The sequence below is a fragment of the Salmo salar genome, chromosome ssa16 (genome assembly GCF_905237065.1).
Source record: "Salmo salar chromosome ssa16, Ssal_v3.1, whole genome shotgun sequence".
Lineage (NCBI taxonomy): Eukaryota > Metazoa > Chordata > Actinopteri > Salmoniformes > Salmonidae > Salmo > Salmo salar.
The window spans coordinates 30,276,535-30,298,069 of record NC_059457.1 but is presented as its reverse complement, the minus strand read 5'-3'; the positions used below and the strand labels follow the sequence as shown (position 1 = coordinate 30,298,069).

At 41.2% G+C, this 21,535-nt stretch overlaps 1 protein-coding gene across 1 annotated transcript in view; it reads left to right on the top strand.

Moving 5' to 3' along the window:
* The first annotated feature begins 3,621 nt into the window (after positions 1 to 3,621).
* LOC106573762 (insulin-like growth factor 1 receptor) overlaps positions 3,622 to 21,535 on the top strand; it is a 165,486-nt gene continuing 147,572 nt past the window's right edge. The window contains exon 1 of the mRNA XM_014149105.2: positions 3,622 to 4,664. Coding sequence (XP_014004580.1) covers positions 4,571 to 4,664 — 94 coding nt within the window. The 5' untranslated portion in view covers positions 3,622 to 4,570. The remainder of the gene's footprint in view (positions 4,665 to 21,535) is intronic.

The window sequence follows — 21,535 nt, the reverse complement described above, 5'->3', positions numbered from 1 at the left end:
GCTGGAGTGTGTCAGCAGTTCCTGCAAGAGGAAGGCATTGATGCTATGGACTGGCCTGCCCGTTCCCCAGACCTGAATCCAATTGAGCACATCTGGGACATCATGTCTCGCTCCATCCACCAACGCCACGTTGCACCACAGACTGTCCAGGAGTTGGCGGATGCTTTAGTCCAGATCTGGGAGGAGATCCCTCAGGAGACCATCCGCCACCTCATCAGGAGCATGCCCAGGCGTTGTAGGGAGGTCATACAGGCACGTGGAGGCCACACACACTACTGAGCCTAATTTTGACTTGTTTTAAGGACATTACATCAAAGTTGGATCAGCCTGTAGTGTGGTTTTCCACTTTGATTTTGAGTGTGACTCCAAATCCAGACCTCCATGGGTTGATAAATTGGATTTCCATTGACTATTTTTGTGTGATTTTGTTGTCAGCACATTCAACTATGTAAAGAAAAAAGTATTTAATAAGATTATTTCTTTCATTCAGATCTAGGATGTGTTGTTTAAGTGTTCCCTTTATTTTTATGAGCAGTGTATATATACAGTTGAAGTCGGAAGTTTACATACACCTTAGCCAAATACATTAAATCTCTGTTTTTCACAATTCCTGACATTTAATCCTAGTATAAAATTCCCTGTCTTAGGTCAGTTAGGATCACCACTTTATTTTAAGAATGTGAAATGTCAGAATAATAGTAGAGAGAATGATTTATTTCAGCTTTTATTTCTTTCATCACATTCCCAGTGGGTCAGAAGTTTACATACACTCAATTAGTATTTGGTAGCATTGCCTTTAAATTGTTTAACTTGGGTCAAACGTTTCGGGTAGCCTTCAATTAGCCGATCAGAAGCTTCTAAATCTATGACATCATTTTCTGGAATTTTCTAAGCTGTTTAAAGGCATTGTCAATTAAGTGTATGTAAACTTCTGACCCACTGAATTATAAGTGAAATAATCTGTCTGTTGTCACGACTCCCGCCGAAGTCGGCCCCTCTCCTTGTTTGGGTGGCGTTCAACGGTCGACGTCACCGGTTTACTAGTTACCACCGATCGATGTTTCACTGTTCGTTTGGTTTTGTCTTTATTGTGTACACCTGTTTTTGATTTCCCTAATTATGTTCATTATTTAACCCTCTGCCTTTCCTGTTTGTCTTGTCCGTGATTGTTTCCTGTTTTGTGGTTGTTGGTGGTTTTTAAACCATGTTATTTTCTGTGAGAAGTTTATTGATAAATTTGAGTAAACACGTTTTGTTTACACTTATTCCTGTGTCCTGCGCCTGACTCCTCTACTTGTCAATAGAAACCATTACATCTGTAAACAATTGTTGGAAAAATTACTTGTCATGCACAAAGTAGATGTCCTAACCGACTGGCCAAAACTGTAGTTTGTTAACAAGACATTTGTGGAGTGGTTGAACTTCCGACTTCAACTGTATATGTCTGTCACAATACATTTGAACAGACAGTATGTATTTTATGTTTATACAATTTTTAAATTCATATTTCCTAAACAATTACTGAATTACACCTGAGCAGTGGCATCATGCACCAACAATTTTTGAGAAGGCACTGATGGTCACTGTGTATATATATACTGCTTAGGTGTAATTAAGTAATTGTTTATGAGATATGAATTTATAAACATTAAATACATGCTGTCTGTTCGAATGTATTCTGACAGACACACATTCTAATGAGAATGCCTTCATAAAAATAAATGAGTAGCAACACTAATTGATTACATATCAAAACATTATTGGAGGTTTGGGGCCACCCAGATAGCAAAATGTGATGAATTGCAGGAAATTAGCTTTAAAACTGCAACATTCTCTCTCAGCATCATGGCAAAAAATGTAGAATTGCAGGAAATTTGCTTTAAAACGGCAACGTTTTCTCATAGCTTCATGACAAAATGTTTAGAATAACATGATAAAACGGCACCTTTTTCAACAACCTGGAGGTTGTTAGTCCGGCCCTGATTCTCCACATTATTTATGTATTATTGCTGGACAAATATGCTATAAAAAATATTTATTAATATTTCGTAAGTAACAAAATATGCTGCAAAATTAAATACGTTATGAAACAAATGCAAACAATTGAAACTTTGTGAAACAAAAAGCATGCACCTGCAACAAAGATGGCTCAGAAGTGCAAGTGCCTTTTGAATTTTGAAACAACAAGCATGTCATGACGTATCTATAAGCTAACACCACAAATTAAAAATAAGAATTTGTGACCTGGCTGACTGCGCCGGCTGTGGTGTATCCTATTCAAATTATAATGTTACTTTTGCAGAATTAACATTGATTATTTCAGCCCTGCCCATTGCGCGCTATCTATACAAAACAAGCTAGAGAGAGAACACAGATGAATGAACGCTAATATTGAGTCCAATCCGTGTATTTGAATGAAACTCCAGGGCGGATTTTACTACTCGCTTTGGGCTATCGTGTGTCAGGCAAAGTACTGTAGGTGCACATCAAAAATGTGGAACTGGGTAAGATTATCAATTTGAAAATGTTCAATATAGGCTATACAACACATACGGCAGTCTATTATAAGACTAGAATCAATAATCATATACATTTAATTCCAAACATAAAGGTAGGCTATATAAACCTACATTTCCATCCATGTACAACCAACATATCCCGAAAGAATCAAACAGGCACTGCGGAAAACAGACTAGCATTGGCTAGGCTATTTATATGTTCTGTGTAAATTTATAGGCCTACCAATAATCTAATATAACAAATTGTTTTGCATTGTAAGCACAATGCATCCAATAATAAAATGTTGTAGCCTACTGTGATTGTAATTATTTGCTTGCTAAATGTTTATCCCGGACACAGGATATTTTGAATTCAGAGGGAGCTGGATTCTAAAGTGTTTTTACATTTCAAATAACGTTCAGGCAACTGTTAAATAATTCACTACTCCCAGGGAATAACAAATAAATGAGCTCTTCTTCCAGATATCGCACTTATTAGGCTACTACACAAAATAATATATGGAAAGTAGATATAGCCTGTAGGCAGAATAATGTATATTTACTTTGCTTTTATTACCCTATAGACGAATATGGAACGTTATAACCTAATGACCATCAATCAAACCAAATAGCTTAATTTAAGGCAACACCGTTGGCTACATGGCATAACGGTTATAAAAGGTTTAGCTGTATGTAGATTATAAACTCTTAATTATTAGTTAAGATATTATAAATGTAAATGTAATAAACAGCTATAACACATTGTTTGAAACTGTGTGTTTGTTATGGTGCTTGCCCATGACTGCACGGGAAATAATAAACGTAGCCTAATAATGAATAACAGTAGCCTGGTCATATATAAAGATACTTAGAAATAACAATCTCACAAATGTTTATTACAGATTTACAAATGTAGCCTATACAACGGGAGCTATAATTAACCGTTTACAAACGATGTATAACCTTTTGTTACACTTTTTTTTGCAGGGCTGCGTCTTTTTTAATAGGCTAAATTACATTTAAAATTACCTTAACATTGGTTATCCATGTCATTGGCTGCCTGCTCCATTCCAGCTTTTCTCCGTGACTTGCCGTATGCTTAGTGCTATGTGTTTCTGTGTGAGCGGAGCTTACTCTTGTTTACAGCAGTGATTCTACGGACTGGAGACCGACAACTAGGGCAAGTGATAGGATTGCTGCTTACTGGAGCTATACGGGAAAACAAAAAAATACATTTCATCACCCATAAATGGCTCACAGGACATAACGGAATCTTGAGTTTGGTGCAAGTATACCATACTACACCCCAACCGAAGCTCTTAAACTTGATAGTCTACTGTTGCGTGGCATAAGTCTTTTTTCAGCCGCAAAGGAGACGATTGACTGCGTTAACGGCGAAAACAGACACTGCAGGGGGCGGGAGAAAAGGGGGGTGAGATTGGTGAAACAATTTCTGTTGTGGAGGATATTTTGGATTGCGCCCTGTTGGAAAGGCTCATTGAACGGAGTTACGTTCTCATTCATTTCCCATCTCAGCCACCACCCTGTGGAACTGGCCGTAGATTCTCCTTCTAATTTTCATCACTCAGACTGAAATGAATGATAGAAGATTGGAATTCCATTTGGTCTACTACAAGTGAACGTTGTTCGATTGCGAGTCATAAAAACTCCTGTGCACAATTACTGGGGTTTCAAGAAATGGAGACTGAGGATGCGGATTACCATCATCTGTCGAGTGAAATCAGTGGCACGAATGTCTTGCCAGCAATCCTTAAATCATTGTGTCGTTGGCAAGAATAACGAATTGTTTTAATTTATTTAATCTTACATTTTTTTTAAATATATAGGCATATGCTATATATAATTCCACCAAAACACAAAACTTGGAAATATAGTAGACTATACTCTGAACACGAATTTGTATCGACCTGTCAAACAGTGTAGCCTATTTGCTGGACCACGTTTTTTTTCCTTTTTACTTTTTGTGAACTCGGTGGCATCATCTCCCTTTTCCACTATTTTGGAATTAAGTGATTTGCTTTTTAGAGAGGTGAATAACTAATTGATCAGGAATGAGATCTGGGACAGAGAGGAATAATTTGACCTTGTTTTGGGGTCTGACGCTATCTGTCTCCACTATCTGCCTATGGACCGCAAATGGAGAAAGTAAGTGCCATTGTGATGTCCTACTCAAAATAATACGGTATACCTTGTCAGGTTTCTTCGGGTTTATCCTCATTCATGCGGGCCGTTACAATGCAACAATGTTTTGCCGCCAATGGTTTAACATTGTAGCTATTTTATGTTATTATTATTTAGTTACAGCTGTATTGTTGGTCTGACTACAGTATCAGTATCTTGTTTTGGTCCACATGACTACTGTAAAGAGATACATAGGCCTACATGCTAGGCTACATGTTATTGTAGGCTTCATCGCCAGGCTCACGTCAGTTCAGAGATTAATTAATTTGGGACTAGGCTGAATAGCAAAAGCAAATTGATGATTTTTTAAATAATGCCGTATCTAGCTTGTCTTAGCTATGGAAATATCTTAAAATATGGTCACATTGCATAATGTAAACATATATCATATTAGGCTTTGGGATTGTTGATTTTTCCACAGTAGCCCACAAACATATTATCCTATATGTTTTTGATTTTGTTTCAATCTTATAGGCTCATATATTTTAGCAATGAATTAGACCTACACCCGTAAAAATGTGAGCCTTTATAATGATGCTTTCCCGCAAACGAACGAGGATGAATCCATGGATGAAGGATAGCCTACTACTTCGACCATGTGGCCATTTTGCATTCGTAGCGGTGGTGGTAGCGCGCGGTTTCCGAGTCCCACCAATGTCATTATGTGTATGCACATGCACGCGCATAGTATAGGTAAATACTGTCCTATTGGTTTAGCTTAGCTTTTGGCCTTTTATTTTAGCGACAAAAAATGCATTTAGGACCTGATGTCACATCCTGGTGGACTGTGTTAAATGAAATAAGCCTAGTTTTTCACCAGTTTACAATAGCCTATACAATGGAATAGTGTGTCTCTTTATCCACTTCAGTGCATTCAAATAAAGGTACAGTCTTAGAATAAAAGGTGCTATCTAGAACCAAAAAGGGTTCTTTGGCTGGCCCAATAGAATAATCCTTTGAATAACCCCTTTTGGTTCCGTGTAGAACCCAAACTGGTTCCACAGTTGTTTTTTTAGTTTACTCAACTTTTCGATCAGTCTTACCTGAACGTAACATTTTTTTGTTGGCCCAAATTTAAATCCAACTTGAGAAAATGTTGTCGATTTAAAGTTATGTGTTTGTTCAACTTGTCTCATATGTTTACTCAACTAGAAATTATTATTTGGGCATCTTCACTAAAAAATGCTGTGGAACAAGTTACACACACAGTGCTTTTGGCATACAATGTTTTCACCATACATATTTGACACACTTTGACATACATGATGACATTGTGCATGTTCATTTATACAGTAATTATTATTCAACATCTCCTCACCTGGGATTTTAACTCATAATCTCTTGGTTCACGGCACACCGATCTTCCTCCTACGCCACCAATTCTGCGTCAATGACTGATTTAATCTGTATTGCTATACTTTACACTTCAAAGTAAATCTCAGCTCTGTTAAAAGTACACTCAAGTAAAAGTATTATTAAAGACTAACATTAAAACAAAGTAATATTCCCCACCAACATTAGACAACTATACAGGGGAAAAAAACAAATTTCATAAATAAGTCAATCAAATCAATGATCAGTCAGATTAACTGCTAATTGGCACAGACATGGTGGCGTAGGAAAAAGATCGGAATGCTGTGAACCAAAAAGTAGTGAGTTCAAATCGCAAACACGTTGAATAATAATTACTGAATAGATGAACATGCACAATGTAATCATGTGTGTCAAATATGTAAGTTGAAAATATTGTATGTCAAAAGCACTGTGTGTGTGTGTGTTACTACACAGACTTTTTTTGTGTGAAAATGGCCAAATAATATTTTTCAAGTTGAATGAACATATGAGACAAGTTCAGCAAACACGTAATTTTAAGTTGACAGAATTTTTGCCCAAGTTTTCTCAAGTTGGTGCAAAGTTTGGGCCTAAAAATGTTACGTTCAGGTAACACTTTGACCGAAAAGTAAACTGAAACAGGCTGTGGAACCAGTTACTTAATAATAATTAGTTGAAACTACTATATATATTTTTTTTGCAGTGTATGCAACCTCTTAAAAGTGGTTCACTAGGCCTATTCAGAAACAAGGACAAAGTCATTGGATACCCAAGTATCCAAAATTATTGTTTATATGCCATGAGTGGGCAAACAAGTGGTGGAATGCATATGAAATGCAGAAGACCTTCTCTGCCAAATTAAATTTACAACTGAGCTGCTACTCAGTCCTATTTCTATTGACAGTGCCTCCAGTCTTATCCACATGCATGTTCTATGTCAAGGAAATAAACAGTTCTCAACAATTTTCTTTAAAGAATTTATATCTAGCTCACACAAGTGCACCACAATGACTTTGAAGGAATGAGCAGCTTGTAAAGATGTGGATTATTTCCCATAGCATAAAACAGTGCATCACTCAATGTTTTGAGGACTGTTGCTGTTGTCAGATCAGCGTTATTCTTTACATTTCCTGTACCTCATCTGTCTTGCAATTATTTTACATTTTAGTCATTTAGCAGACACTCTTATCCAGAGCAACTTACAGGAGCAATTAGGGTTAAGTGCCTTGCGCAAGGGCACATTGACAGATTGTTCACCTAGTCGGCTCGTGGATTCAAACCAGCAACCTTTCGGTTACTGGCCCAACGCTATTAAGCGCTAGGCTACCTGACAGCCATTAGCTATTGCTTGCTCTAGTGGTTACCCTCAACAGCTCAGGGAACCTGGGCACCTGGTTCCTGCAACATGTCATAGCATCTTCCAATTGTGCTGATTTATGTTAATAGTGTGCTTCATCATGTTTTGAGAAGGCTATGAAAAGGCAATGGCTTATTAGTTAGTGGAGAAGACAACTGGGCTTTGCTATAGCTTCTGACATCACTATTTGGAGCCGAGTTTCCAGCCAGCCTTCAAGAAGGGGCAGGTGTTTTTGGAGAGTGAATAAAGGGGTCAAATGTAATAAGGTTTCGGAGCAAGGTTTGTGCAGTATCCAATTTTCTTGTCTCATTCATTTACACCAGTAAAGACAGGTGGAGGTGTCTAACTAAATAGAAAATAGAACAAATGTTTAATCCAGTCATTTATTATCGGAATGGGAAAAGTCTAATGAGGCTCAATGCATTTCTGAAGATTGTGTCCCTCTGAATTGAGCATATGCCCAGTTTGTGACCATTAATAACATTTAGGCTACTGTAACAGCTCACTTCGATCATGTTTGAGTTTGACTGCTGTTAAGCAACTTAGTGGAATCTCTAAGGCTAAACACCATGTGGTGGAGCAAAGTGACCCAACAGTGATGGAATCATGTCTCCTGCAAAATCGATTAGGGGTGTAAAGGTACACATATTCGCACCGAACACGGGAGTCAGTTCAGTCCGCACTGTGAACCTGAATGAATGCATAAAAAATATACTGAACAAAAATATAAATGCAACATGCAACAGTTTCAAAGATTTTACTTAGTTACAGTTCATATAAGGAAATCAGTCAATTGAAAAAAATGTATTACTCCCTAATCTATAGATTTCACATGACTGGAAACACAAATATGCATCTGTTGGTCACAGATACCTTAAAAAAAAAAGTAGGGGTGTGGATCATAAAACCAGTCAGTATCTGCTGTGACCACCATTTGCCTCAGGGAGCGCAACACATCTCTTTCGCATAGAGTTGATCAGGCTGTTGATTGTGGCCTGTAGAATGTTGTCCCACTCCTCTTCAATGGCTGGTTATGGGAGGAAACTGGACACGCTGTCGATCCAGAGCACCCCAAACATGCTCAATGGGTGACATGTCTGGTGAGTATGCAGTCCTTGGAAGAACTGGGACATTTTCAGCTTGTGGGAATTGTGTACAGATCCTTGCGACATTGGGCCGTGCATTGTCATGCTCAAATATGAGGTGATGGCGGTGGATGAATAGCATGACAATTGGCTTCAGGATCTCATCACTGTATTTTGGTGCATTCAAATTGCCATTGATAAAATGTAATTGTGTTCATTTTCCGTAACTTTTGCCTGCCTATACCATAATCCCACCGCCACCATGGGGCACTCTGTTCACGATGTTGACATCAGCAAACCGCTCAGCCCACACAATACCATACACGTGGTCTGCGGTTGTGAGGCCGGTTGGACGTACTGACAAATTCTCTAAAATGACATTGAGGAGGCTTATGGTAGAGAAATTTACATGAAATTATCTGGCAACAGCTCTGGTGGACATTCCTGCAGTAAGCATGCCAATTGCACACTCGCTCAAAACTTGAAACATCTGTGGCATTGTGTTGTGTGACAAAAGAGTGGCCTTTTATTGTCCCCAGCACAAGGTGCACCCGTGTAATGATCATGCTGTTTATTCAGCTTCTTGATATGCCACACCTGTCAGGTGGATGGATTATCTTGGAAAAGGAGAAAGGTTCACCAACAGGGATGTAAAAACATTTGTGCACACCATGTCTGGGATCTTTTATTTCCGCTCATGAAACATGGCACCAACACTACATGTTGTGTTTATATTTTTGTTCATATAAAAACTAAAAACACTAGGCCTATAGGCTATGCTTATGCTGTGTTGTATGCCTCTTGAGTAAATCTGAGCTGTAAAAAAATTCAGGCTATTCCGTTAAAACAACTGGAGCCTATGCGCACGTTGTAATCAAAATTCAAATCTTAATTGGTGCATTTCGTACTGTCCTTTTGTGAGGCGGAGCCGGGAACTAGTTCTGTACGATGGTGAGGGGTGGGGTCGATGAACCAGGAGGATTTTCCATCATTGTTTAAATCTCCAGTTTGGGAACATTTTGTCTTCCCAGTAGATTAAATAGCGTTGGACAGAGAGTACGTCGCCACTGCTCAACGTGAATAACCTATACATCTGCCAACACCTCAAACATGTTGATGCATTTACACCGACATCACCCCAATATTCCTACCTGCGGAGCAAGACGGAAACGCAAAAAAAACAACACAACTACGTCTCCCCTCTGCACTCAAGCAGCCCTTCGCAGCTGATTCTGACCGGGACAAAGAACTTACCAGAGCGATAGGTATGTTTATAGCCATGGATATGCGCCCATTCTCGGTGGTTGAGAAGAATAAGGGGTTTCAGCACCTCGTGAAAGTGCTCGAGCCACCTTACGGACATTGTCCTCGGACCCATTTTAGCAAGCATGTAGTACCTGCTCTATATAAGCAGGTTAAAGCCGAAGTTGTCAATGAATTGGCCAATGCATCTTGTGTTGCGCATACTACAGATGGATGGACCCCCAGGTCTACGGAGAGCTACTTAACAGCGAACGCCCATCAACAACAAAAACAAACAACTAAAACTACAGTAACTGTTGGCATTTCATTTCCCCCCTGTACTGGAACCGAACTGAACCGTGACCTCAAAACCACATTACCTACCGAACTGTGGGTTTGGTGAACCGTTACACCCCTAAAATCAATACATTAAGGCCCTTCAGAAGCGAATGTTCAGAATTACTCAATAAAGGGGTGCCATTTGTTTATTAGTTAAACAATGACATTACAACTCACAGATTATACTCACATACAGTCTTTATTGCTACTGTCTGTTAGTTGCTATTTATTGGTTGTGGGCTGTTTATTTTAGATAGAGGCCTACATCTGTAGTACTTTGGTGGTTGCATTTACGTTATAAGTGAGTATGGGTATCTATCAGAAATTAAACTGACACTTGGCTTCTTTAGGAGGGTTGGTTGTTTATCTATGTGATGTCTGGTTGATTTTGTATAGTTACTAGCTAGTGTGTTTGTGTAGCCCTGTGGATGTAATTCATGAGAACGGCTGTGTTTTGTACTATGAGGAAAGGAAGGGGATGTGGGATATTGGAGATGATTTTGACATGGAAAGGAAACGGAACGACCTCAATTAGCATTAAAAAAGGAGGAGGACTCAAGCAATTGAGAGCTATTGACCAGTGTGGTCAGGCCAGTGTCCTCACCACTGTGAATCACAGAGTGGGGCATTTCTCAGCATCCTGCTGAGCACGGCAGAGTTCCACCGCCTCTGTAGGGGCATGAACATTTTTTACTCTTGAACTTTGGAATTCCATTGGACCTCAGTCCCTCAAGCCATGGGTGGAGTTTCTCAACATATAGCTCACCATCATAAGTAGGAGGACTGGAGACAAGTTCAGAACTTTCAGGTGTCAGACCAATACAGCCAAGATAATGGTAAATAAGTACATGTTTACCATTTCACTTAGAGCAACAAACCTTGGTCGCTTTCATTTCGTGGTAAAAGTTTTTTTTACCCTAAATTAGTGTTGATGCCGGTCAATCTGTTTTTACAATATACACGGTACAGAATATACATGTATATTACTATGATATTGCCCATTTCCCAAAGGTTTAAAAAAATCAGTCTGGGCAGTCCGGCGGCTCGGGGCAGTCTGGCCACTCCGGCAGCTCGGGGCAGTCTGGCCACTCCGGCAGCTCGGGGCAGTCTGGCCACTCCGGCAGCTCGGGGCAGTCTGGCCACTCCGGCAGCTCGGGGCAGTCTGGCCACTCCGGCAGCTCGGGGCAGTCTGGCCACTCCGGCAGCTCGGGGCAGTCTGGCCACTCTGGCAGCTCGAGGCAGTCTGGCCACTCTGGCAGCTCCTGACTAGTGGGTGGCTCTGGCGACTCCTCACTGACGGGCGGCTCTGGCGATTCCTCACTGGCGGGCGGCTCTGGCGACTGTTGACTGGCGGGCAGCTCTGGCGACTGTTGACTGGCGGGCAGCTCTGGTGACTGTTGACTGGCGGGCAGCTCTGGTGACTGTTGACTGGCGGGCAGCTCTGGTGACTGTTGACTGGCGGGTTTACGCACTTGAAGCCTGGTGCGTGGTGCTGGTACTGGGCGTACCAGATTGGGAACACGCACCTCCAGGCTAGTGCGGGGAGCGGGAACAGGACGAGTCGGACTGGGTTGACGCACTTCCGGGTCCGCACGAGAGACAGGAGCTGTAAACCCAGGGCTATGGAGGCGCACAGTCGGTCTTGATCTTACCTCCTGCACAACCCGTCTTGGCTGGATGGAACTAGTAGCCCTGTACGAGCGGGGTGCTTGAGCAGGGCAGACTGGGCTGTGCAGGGGCCTGATGGTAGACGTGCGTAGAACGGGAGTTGGGTAGCCTGGTCCTCGGAGGCGTACCGGCGACCAGATGCGCTGCGCAGGCATCCTCCTACCAGGCTGGATGCCGCTCTAGCACGGCACCTGCGAGGGGCTGGAATAACGCGCACCGGACTGTGCGTGCGTATGGGTGAGATAGTGCGCTCCTCAGCGAAACATGGCGCTCTCCACCTCATACGCTCCTCCATATAACCACGGGTAGCTGGCTTCCGGCTCTTCCTAGGCCTAGCCAAACTACCCGTGTGCCCCCCCCAAAATATTTCTTGGGGGTGCCTCTCGTGCTTCTCCCTCAGCGCTTCCAAGGCCTCGTACCTCCGCCTCTCTGCCTTGGCTGCCTCAATTTCCTCCCGTGGGCGACGGTACTCCCCAGCCTGGTGCCAAGGTCCAGCCCCATCCAGAACTTCCTCCCAGGTCCATTTCTCCCGCCAGTCCAACTCGAAATCCCTTTTCTTCTGCTGCTTGGTCCTTAGTTGGTGGGAGATTCTGTCACGTTTATCGTCGGTGAAGGAGGACCAAAATGCAGCAGGACTGTGTTTGTTCATTTTGAACATTTATTAAATCAAAATGAACACCAAAAACAACAAACAAGAGAACGAACGATCCACAGACAGTTTGGCAAGGCACAAGGCTAAACACAGAACAATCTCCCACAAATACAAGACAAAACACACCCAACTAATATAGGACTTCCAATCAAAGGCAACACCAAACAGCTGCCTTCAATTGGAAGTCCACCCCAATTAACTCAACATAGAAACACACTCACTAGACTACACATAGAAATACATAAACATAGACCATAACTCAAAACCCGGAAATAATAAATCAAACGCCCTCCTAACTAACACACCACCCTGAACCACATAAAACAAATACCCTCTGCCACATCCTGACCAAACTACAATAACAATTAACCCTTTTACTGGCCAGGACGTGACAATAGAATATACAATTATTCTGGGCATAGCAAATTAATGGTCATGCTCCATCAGGTCTTGTATACTTTCAACCCTATGTATTTTAATAATCTGTCCAACGCTAATAAAATGTAATTAAGCTCGCTTTTAACTCTCACCACAGTAAACTTTCCATGCCATTGCTTCCAAGTATACAGCAAACAAGGCTCAATGATACATTGAGAGGGAGGGAGGGGGAGAGAGAGAGAGAGGGAGAAAAGGTGTGAGAAAGAGTTAGAGAGAGGAGAAAGTTGGTGTTTGGAAATAGAATGTGCAAAAATACTCCCACTAGGGAAACAGACATGGTTTTGTTGATTGAAAGAGTAGAGAGTTTGTGAACTGTTTTATTGGTCTTTGCTGTTCACACGAGCGGTCTCTGGACAGCCTGGCCTGGCAGCAGACAGATGCTCCTATCGAACCCCAGCTCCAGCCACACTCTGACACACACACTATTTGAGGTATTCCTTTTGGCTAGCATGACTCATCATTTTACTCAGCTGCCTCCTTGTTGGAGCTCAAGTAAAGGTTTAAGTGAAGTGTGGGATTCAGGGCTAAAATCACAATTTAGAGTAATGATGCTATCCTCACCTGGAGGGTCTTGAATGAAGACAGATCTCACTGTTTGTGTGTATTGTTAGACTCAGCTTCCACTGTTTGTTCATGTCCTGTGACTGCTGGCTCTTGTTTAACACATACGCACTGGCATTGCTATTGCATAGTTACGACAGGACCCATTCCTCCTGGAAAGCAGAATGGCATTAGCTGTCACCAAAGTTACGCAGAATTGGGGTTAGATGTTCCTCTGCACTTGACATCCACGCTCCCTCTCTACCTTTGGCTGAGTGGTACAGAGGACTGTGATGCAGGGGTCCTCGTGACTGGGGCTTGGGCTAGTGACTCAGACATGAATGCATCCTCTCTCTCTCTCATGGGTGAGACAGTAAGACTCTAGGGATGTAACGATTAACCAATACGCATCAGTCCCCGGTTCAAATGTTTAAGATGCTAATGCATCGGTTTGCGGGAGCCCAAACTGATCCAAAATAAGCATGCATCGGAAAGAAAACCGATTCAAACGTTACGAATCATCGGTTTATTCATGTTTTTTTACTCCTATTGTTTTATTCTGAAAATAAATCAATTTTGTGACTGAATTGATGCGTCTTCTCCTTCCGTTCTGTAGCCCAGGGGTTCCAAACTTTTCCCTCACGCCCCCTTTCCAGCATTGGGGAACGTCCCACGCCCCTGCTGCACGAGCTCGTGCCATATGGGCGCAAGCTCTGTTCATGACATAAATTGTTCACCTCTTGTTGCCGGAAAGAAAATGTTGCAGATTTAAAGCTTATTTCCTGCAGTCATGCACATGTTGTCATAGGGTACAGAGAAAATGTTGCAGGTTTAAAACACATTTTCTTGAAATTCTATGTATTTTGCCATGTTAAATGTGTATTCATGTGATATTTGAGTAACTCGAACATTACTACAAAATCTACGGGATAAAAAGCCTAGCTAAAAAATGTTAGCTGACATGAGCTAGTTGATCTGGACATTTCTGACTAGTTATAAATAGCTCTCTAAGGTATACAATGACTAACATGACAAGAGGAATACTGATGATGCACTACCCAATTTAAAAATGTCACCTTGTGCGTTCTACTATTACAACATTCAAGAGTAATTTGATATACAGTACCAGTCAAAAGTTTGGATACACCTACTCATTCAAGGGTTTTTCTTTATTTTTACTATTTTCTACATTGTAGAATAACAGTGAAGACATCAAAACTATGAAATAACACATATGGAATCATGTAGTAAGCAAGAAAGTGTTAAACAAATCAAAATATATTTAATATTGTAGATTCTTCAAGTAGCCACCCTTTGTCTTGATGACAGCTTTGCACACGCTTGACATTCTCTACTTTGGGCTATTTTTAAATTGTTTAACACTTTTTTGGTCATTACATGATTACATATGTGTTATTTCATGGTTTTGATGTCTTCACTATGTCCCATAAGGCAGCACACAATTGGCCAGGCGTCATCTGGGTTAGGGTTTAGCTGGGGTTGGCCATCATTGTATTTAAGAATTTGTGTGCTGCCCTATGGGACTCCCAATCACGGCCGGTTGTGATAAAGCCTGGTTCGATTCCAGCCTGGAATCAAACCAGAGTCTGTAGTGACGCCTCTAGCGCTGAGATGCAGTGCCTTAGACCACTGCGCCACTCTGGAGCCCAAAATGGGTAGAATTGTGTTATAAAACCTGATATTTATTTTTAGGATGAATAAATCCCCTCCCCCAAAAACAATATATACCACACGCGATTGTCCTGTCCTTTTAATTTCTAACATGCTGACCACACCGATCGCGTTGCAAAATAAGTTTAAACGTACATGTTATCCAATTTTTGCACGCACACTGCTCGTGCGCACCAACGAGCGTCTGATTTGCCAAGCACTAAAATAGAAGTCAGTTCTATTTGTGAAGCTGAACGCGATGCAAGTCCTGCCTCTTCCATCTCCTCATTGGTTTATAGAAGCAGATACCCACGTGCCATCTCCTCATTGGTTATTCCCACGTGGGTGATTGAAAGATGAACTGAGTTCGGTCGGTAGTCGTGGTAACTATGAAAGTTAGATGCCAATCGCCATATAAGTCCAAAGAAGAAAAAGCCTGGAAGGAGGAGAGATGACTAGAAAATATTTGGTTTACCCTTTTATCTGTGGATTAATTGTCAGAGTAGAGGACCTTGTGCATTTGAGATAAAATAACAACTCACGGTTTATATCCTAGGAGAAATTAGCTATCAACAGCAAGCTAGCTAAATAGGACAAGTTAGCTAGCTAAATTGCCATAAATGTTTAATGCTTTTCGACCTGTCCCCAAATTAATATAATTGGTTCAGAGTTTGTTTTGATATTTAAACCTGCGTGTCATGATCGGGTTTGATGTGGGGGGACAAAATCAATTTGTGCAAGATGGCGCACGCTCGCGGCCGGTTTGGGTATGGTGTAATTGTAAATGTTGATATAGTACTATCTCAAAAAAAAATATGATCTGCAAACATGACAAGTTAATCATTGTGTGAAGATGATTTCAGATGAAAGTGGGATGGTAGATGCTGAGTCTGACCTATGGCTCAGCTCAGGTGCCTACACACACCATTGACAATGACACACACACACACACACACACACACACACACACACACACACACACACACACACACACACACACACACACACACACACACACACACACACACACACAGAGCTTAGAAAAGTAATCTCAGAACGATCCAGCTCAGAGAGGCCCAATTCCTGAGCTCCCATCAGCAGCAGATATTCATTTAAAATGGAAAGTAATGTGTCATTCAAAAGAATTGTGTGCATCGAATTGTATCGAATTGAACCGAATCGCATCAATTCGTTCCCCTAATCAAACCGAATCGTACACTGAATCGTTTCAGACTAAAACGTATTGTTCCTGTATCGTATCAGAGCCCATGTATCTAGATGCGTATCAAATCATTCATGAAAGGAGAGATGCACATTCCTATAAGACTCCCACTCTGTCTCGTGACTGGAAGTGCTGTCTTTCCCACTGTGCCTCTGCCCATCCCTTAGCCCTGGTTCCGCTAAGGGGGCAGTGATGCCGGCATATCGTGTCTCACCCCCAGCGAGGGAGTCAGCGCCGTGTGCATGCCTGTGTGTGTGTGTGTGTGTGTGTGTGTGTGTGTGTGTGTGTGTGTGTGTGTGTGTGTGTGTGTGTGTGTGTGTGTGTGTGTGCGCCTTGTGCTTGGCTCTGCTCTCTCACTGCAGTCCACACAGCGTGGCAGGCAGCCTGACAGGGACTGTGCAGGCAGGGATGGGAAAGTGTGTCACTGTGCTAGTTTATGAGAGTGCAGTCAAATCCTGTCCTATGGCCTCTCTAGACCGCCAGCTGAGGTTTACAATGCTTAATTAAACACTTATTTAAAGTGGGCTGTCAAGAGTATTTGCTCATATGCAATCTCTGGCCAGACGCATACATGGTCATGTACTGTGGCCCACGGGTTTAATAGCCCATGGAGTATTGTACAATTTGCAGTATGATTGCAAATGTTATCTCTTCTAATAGATTGCACAGTGACAGGCTGCAGATCAAGAGACTGTGGCCAGATCCATATTGAAACAGTGACTTTCATCATTTTTATGATTGTTCTGAGGGAAGATCCTCTCTTTGGTAATGTGCAGCTCTTTGATTTGTAACACTTGATATGGACAAACCATATAAATAAGCTGCAACATACTGTGGATGTCGTTTCAAATGGCTGGGGAGGTAATGTTTCAGCCTTAGTAGCTCAACTGCTAAACTTAAGTGGTATTGGAATGTGACCTGATTGTGCAAACCCATTAAATGTGACTATAAACTATATTTAAAAGACGGCAGGTATGCGTGTGTTTACCCCTTCTCTGCCATGCTGCAGTCGGGCCGAGGAGAGGGTTTGGAGTGTGTGTAAGGGGGTGACAGTGTTGTGTTACTGGTCTGGGCCTGATATCTGAACCTGTGCTTTTGAAGTGAGGACCATGCAGGGGAAGTGGCCCACCAGACCACTGGTCAGATGACTTCCAGCATGTGGACGATTAAGTCGAGTTGAGGTGTCAGGTGTAAGGGACAAGTTTCAAGTTTTATTAGTCGTATGTACAGGATACACCTGGTATACACCGTCCAATTAAATCGTTACTTGCAGGTTCCTTCTCGGCAATACAACAGCAATAAGAAATAAGAAAAGATAAGAATACGAACATAAAGTACATGGCTCAGAATAGAATAAACATTTGAGCACAGTATAAAAAAACAAACCAAGGTTGAGCAGGACCTGGGAAGACTCGTGCCCTCCTCAGCGCTGCCATCTTACATTAAACTCAGCGGGATGGAGCGACCTGGTCCACTGCATTTGCAACTGCTCATCAGGCTCTCACATTTGTCTGCATTAGAGGTCGACCGATTATGATTTTTCAACGCCGATACCGATTATTGGAGGACCAAAACATGCAGATACCGATTAATCGGATGATTTTTATATATATATTTGTAATAATGACAATTACAACAATACTGAAAGAACACTTTTATTTTAACTTAATATAATACATCAATAAAATCTATTTAGTCTCAAATAAATAATGAAACATGTTCAATTTGGTTTAAATAATGCAAAAACAAAGTGTTGGAGAAGAAAGTAAATGTGCAATATTTGCCATGTAAAAAAGCTAACGTTTAAGTTCCTTGCTCAGAACATGAGAACATATGAAAGCTGGCGGTACCTTTTAACATGAGTCTTCAATATTCCCAGGTAAGAAGTTTTAGGTTGTAATTATTATAGGAATTATAGGACTATTTCTCTCTATACCATTTGTATTTCATATACCTTTGACTATTGGATGTTCTTATAGGCACTATAGTATTGCCAGCCTAATCTCGGGAGTTGATAGGCTTGAAGTCATAAACAGCGCAATGCTTGAAGCATAGCGAAGAGCTGCTGGCAAATGCAGGAAAGTGCTGTTTGAATGAATGCTTACGAGCCTGCTGCTGCCTACCACAGCTCAGTCAGACTGCTCTATCAAATCATATACTTAATTATAATATAATAACACACAGAAATACGAGCCTTAGATCATTAATATGGTCAAATCCGGAAACGATCATTTCGAAAACAAAGCGTTTATTCTTTCAGTGAAATACGGAACCGTTCCGTATTTCATCTAACGGGTGGCATCCCTAAGTCTAAATATTGCTGTTACATTGCACAACCTTCAATGTTATGTCATAATTATATATAATTCTGGCAAATTAATTCCGGTCTTTGTTAGGAAGAAATGGTCTTCAGACAGTTCGCAATGAGCCAGGCGGCCCAAACTGCTGCATATACCCTGACTCTGCTTGCACAGAACGCAAGAGAAGTGACAATTTCCCTAGTTAAAAGAAATTCATGTTAGCAGGCAATATTAACTAAATATGCAGGTTTAAAAATATATACTTGTGTATTGATTTTAATAAAGGTATTGATGTTTATGGTTAGGTACACGTTGGTGCAATGACAGTGCTTTTTTCGCAAATGCGCTTGTTAAATCATCACCCGTTTGTCGAAGTAGGCTGTGATTCAATGATAAATTAACAGGCACCGCATCGATTATTTGCAACGCAGGACAAGCTAGATAAACTAGTAATATCATCAACCATGTGTAGTTAACTAGTGATTATGTTAAGATTGATTGTTTTTTATAATATACGTTTAATGCTAGCTAGCACCTTACCTTGGCTCCTTGCTGCACTCGCATAACAGGTAGTCAGCCTGCCACGCAGTCTCCTCGTGTAGTGCAATGTAATCGGCCATAATCGGTGCCCAAAAATGCTGATTACCGATTGTTATGAAAACTTGAAATCGGCCCGAATTAATCGGCCATTCCAATTAATCGGTCGACCTCTAGTCTGCATATCTGAGAAAAACAAACTGTGAAAAATAGACTAGAACTGAAAAGTGTACAGGATAGCATAATGTGTTCTGATGGACAGGAACTTGTGGGTGAGTAAATTCAACAAGGTCCAGCCCCAGTGTTTTTTCCCCCATCACATTACATTACATTTCAGAACCAAGAAAATACTTCCTCCTCATAACAACTTTTCTGGAGTTTACAGTGGGAAAATATACAATTAATCCCATTCCAAAAATGGTATCATACTGGTCTTTTAAATGGTTTCAGTAACCTCTGATAAACAGATACTGATCTTGAGTTGGGACTGACTTCCTCTCCTGTTATGGGACGCAGCTTAACCGTGAAAGTTCAGTTAACGCAGAATGTGCATTTTTTTATCTGTTAAAAGATTGTGGCTGATATATTGTGATAGTCAAGTGGTTTACTACCCTTGGATTTTTACTTTGTTTGAGGATAGCAATATGCTGCGCAATGGCCATGTCTTGATTTCACTCTTTCACAGGGTCACCTGTGTGTGTGTTTGTTTGTGTGTGTATGACTATGTGTGGAAGGTCAGGGCAAGGTTATCAATCATAACCATGAGCCGCTGGATTCCATTACACGCTGGAGATATGTGTGTTTACTCAGCAGTGTGAACAGCGCAAAGGGACAGGAAGAAGCACTTTATTCTATGTGTGCTTATCCCACTGTGAGGACAGTGGCCAGACACAGCTGTTACACAACAATAGGAAATTACACCTGTCATGGTTGGCATTTTATTCATTTCCCCCATACTCTCTGTTCAAATGAATTTGGACAAATATGAAGATTGTTTTAGATATAAAATACAGTCAAAAGGGATGTCAGTGTAATGCACCATAATTCACCTTTATTGCTTATTAAGTGATAGCCCATCACAACATATGGATCAGGCTTAGCAGGATGCACAGATCTCCGATGGCTTACCTTTGAGGCAGATCTACTCAAGCCTTTTCCAAGGAAATTATTGGAATTCCTGGTGCTTAACACAGTTAATGACTATAACAAGTGGGTGAGAAAGGAGGGAGGTAGGAGTCTCTTTCTCCTGCTCTCTCTTTCCCCCTTTGTTGGCATTATGTGGGAGAAGAGGATGTGGTGTTTTGTTGGTTTGAGAACAGAGATGTCGCGACATGTTCAGGTGGAGGAGTGTCACAGGTTTACTAGTACTATTAGACATTCTGCTAGTGTGGTCTTTTGCAATCAATCAATCAATCAATCAATCAATCAATCAATCAATCATCAATCAATCAAATGTATTTATAAAGCCATTTTTACATCAGCAGTTTTCACAAAGTGCTTATACAGAAACTGAGCTTAATACCCCAAAGAGCAAGCAATGCAAATGTACTTGCAACAATAGCGTTACTAAATACTTCTAATTTAATTCACCTTCTCCTTTTATCACCGACGGGTTTTACACCAATAGCAAGGCCTCAGATAGTCTTGCCTGGCAGAAACCCTATCTCCTCCGTTGCCACAATATCCACCACTGCCCCTGCTCCTGTCTCTTCCCCAACAGACTCCCCCTGATTCTATTAATGCCTCCAACAGGAAGTGAGGCCAAGAGTTTCTCTTTACTTAACAAACAAATTAGTCTTTGTGTTTGAGTTGCTCCACCCCTCCTCCCCTCTCTCTGGCTGGTCGAGGAGCAGAAAAATTCTCAATGAAACAAAGAGGACATGCAACTTGATGGCTCAGAAGTGGATCCCCAGAGCTTTAGTGTCGATAGGAGAAAGCAAATACTATTTTCAACGAGAGTAATCATTTCCGTTCTAAATTTGAAAAAAGTCTACCACACTGACAGGAGAAAATAAAGTCCATTCATCCTGATAAACAATGTGCTCACTATTTTTGGCAGGATAGATTGAAAAAGGAACTTCAAGCAGGATATTTTGTTATTACTGAAGTTGAATCTCTTTTAGGCTAGCCTACTGCTAGAAATAATTTGAGTAAATGTTTGGCCGATGGTGCAGTATGTGTTCTATGGATGTCATTCATATGGAAGTAGAGATGGCATCTTTTGGCTTCCATTCAATTTCAATAAAATTCAAATCTAAGTAGCAGTAGATCAACATGATTCAACTGAGAAGCTTTTGTTATGGTCATTGTTGTGAAGTTAGATACAGTTTAGCTCATTGTTCAACTTTGCGGAAATTAGCAGAAAACATAGCGTCAATTAAATAGTGTGTTGACATGGATCAGGGCCGGGCGGTTTAAAACAGGACTATTTGTCACTGCACAGGCCCTGTGA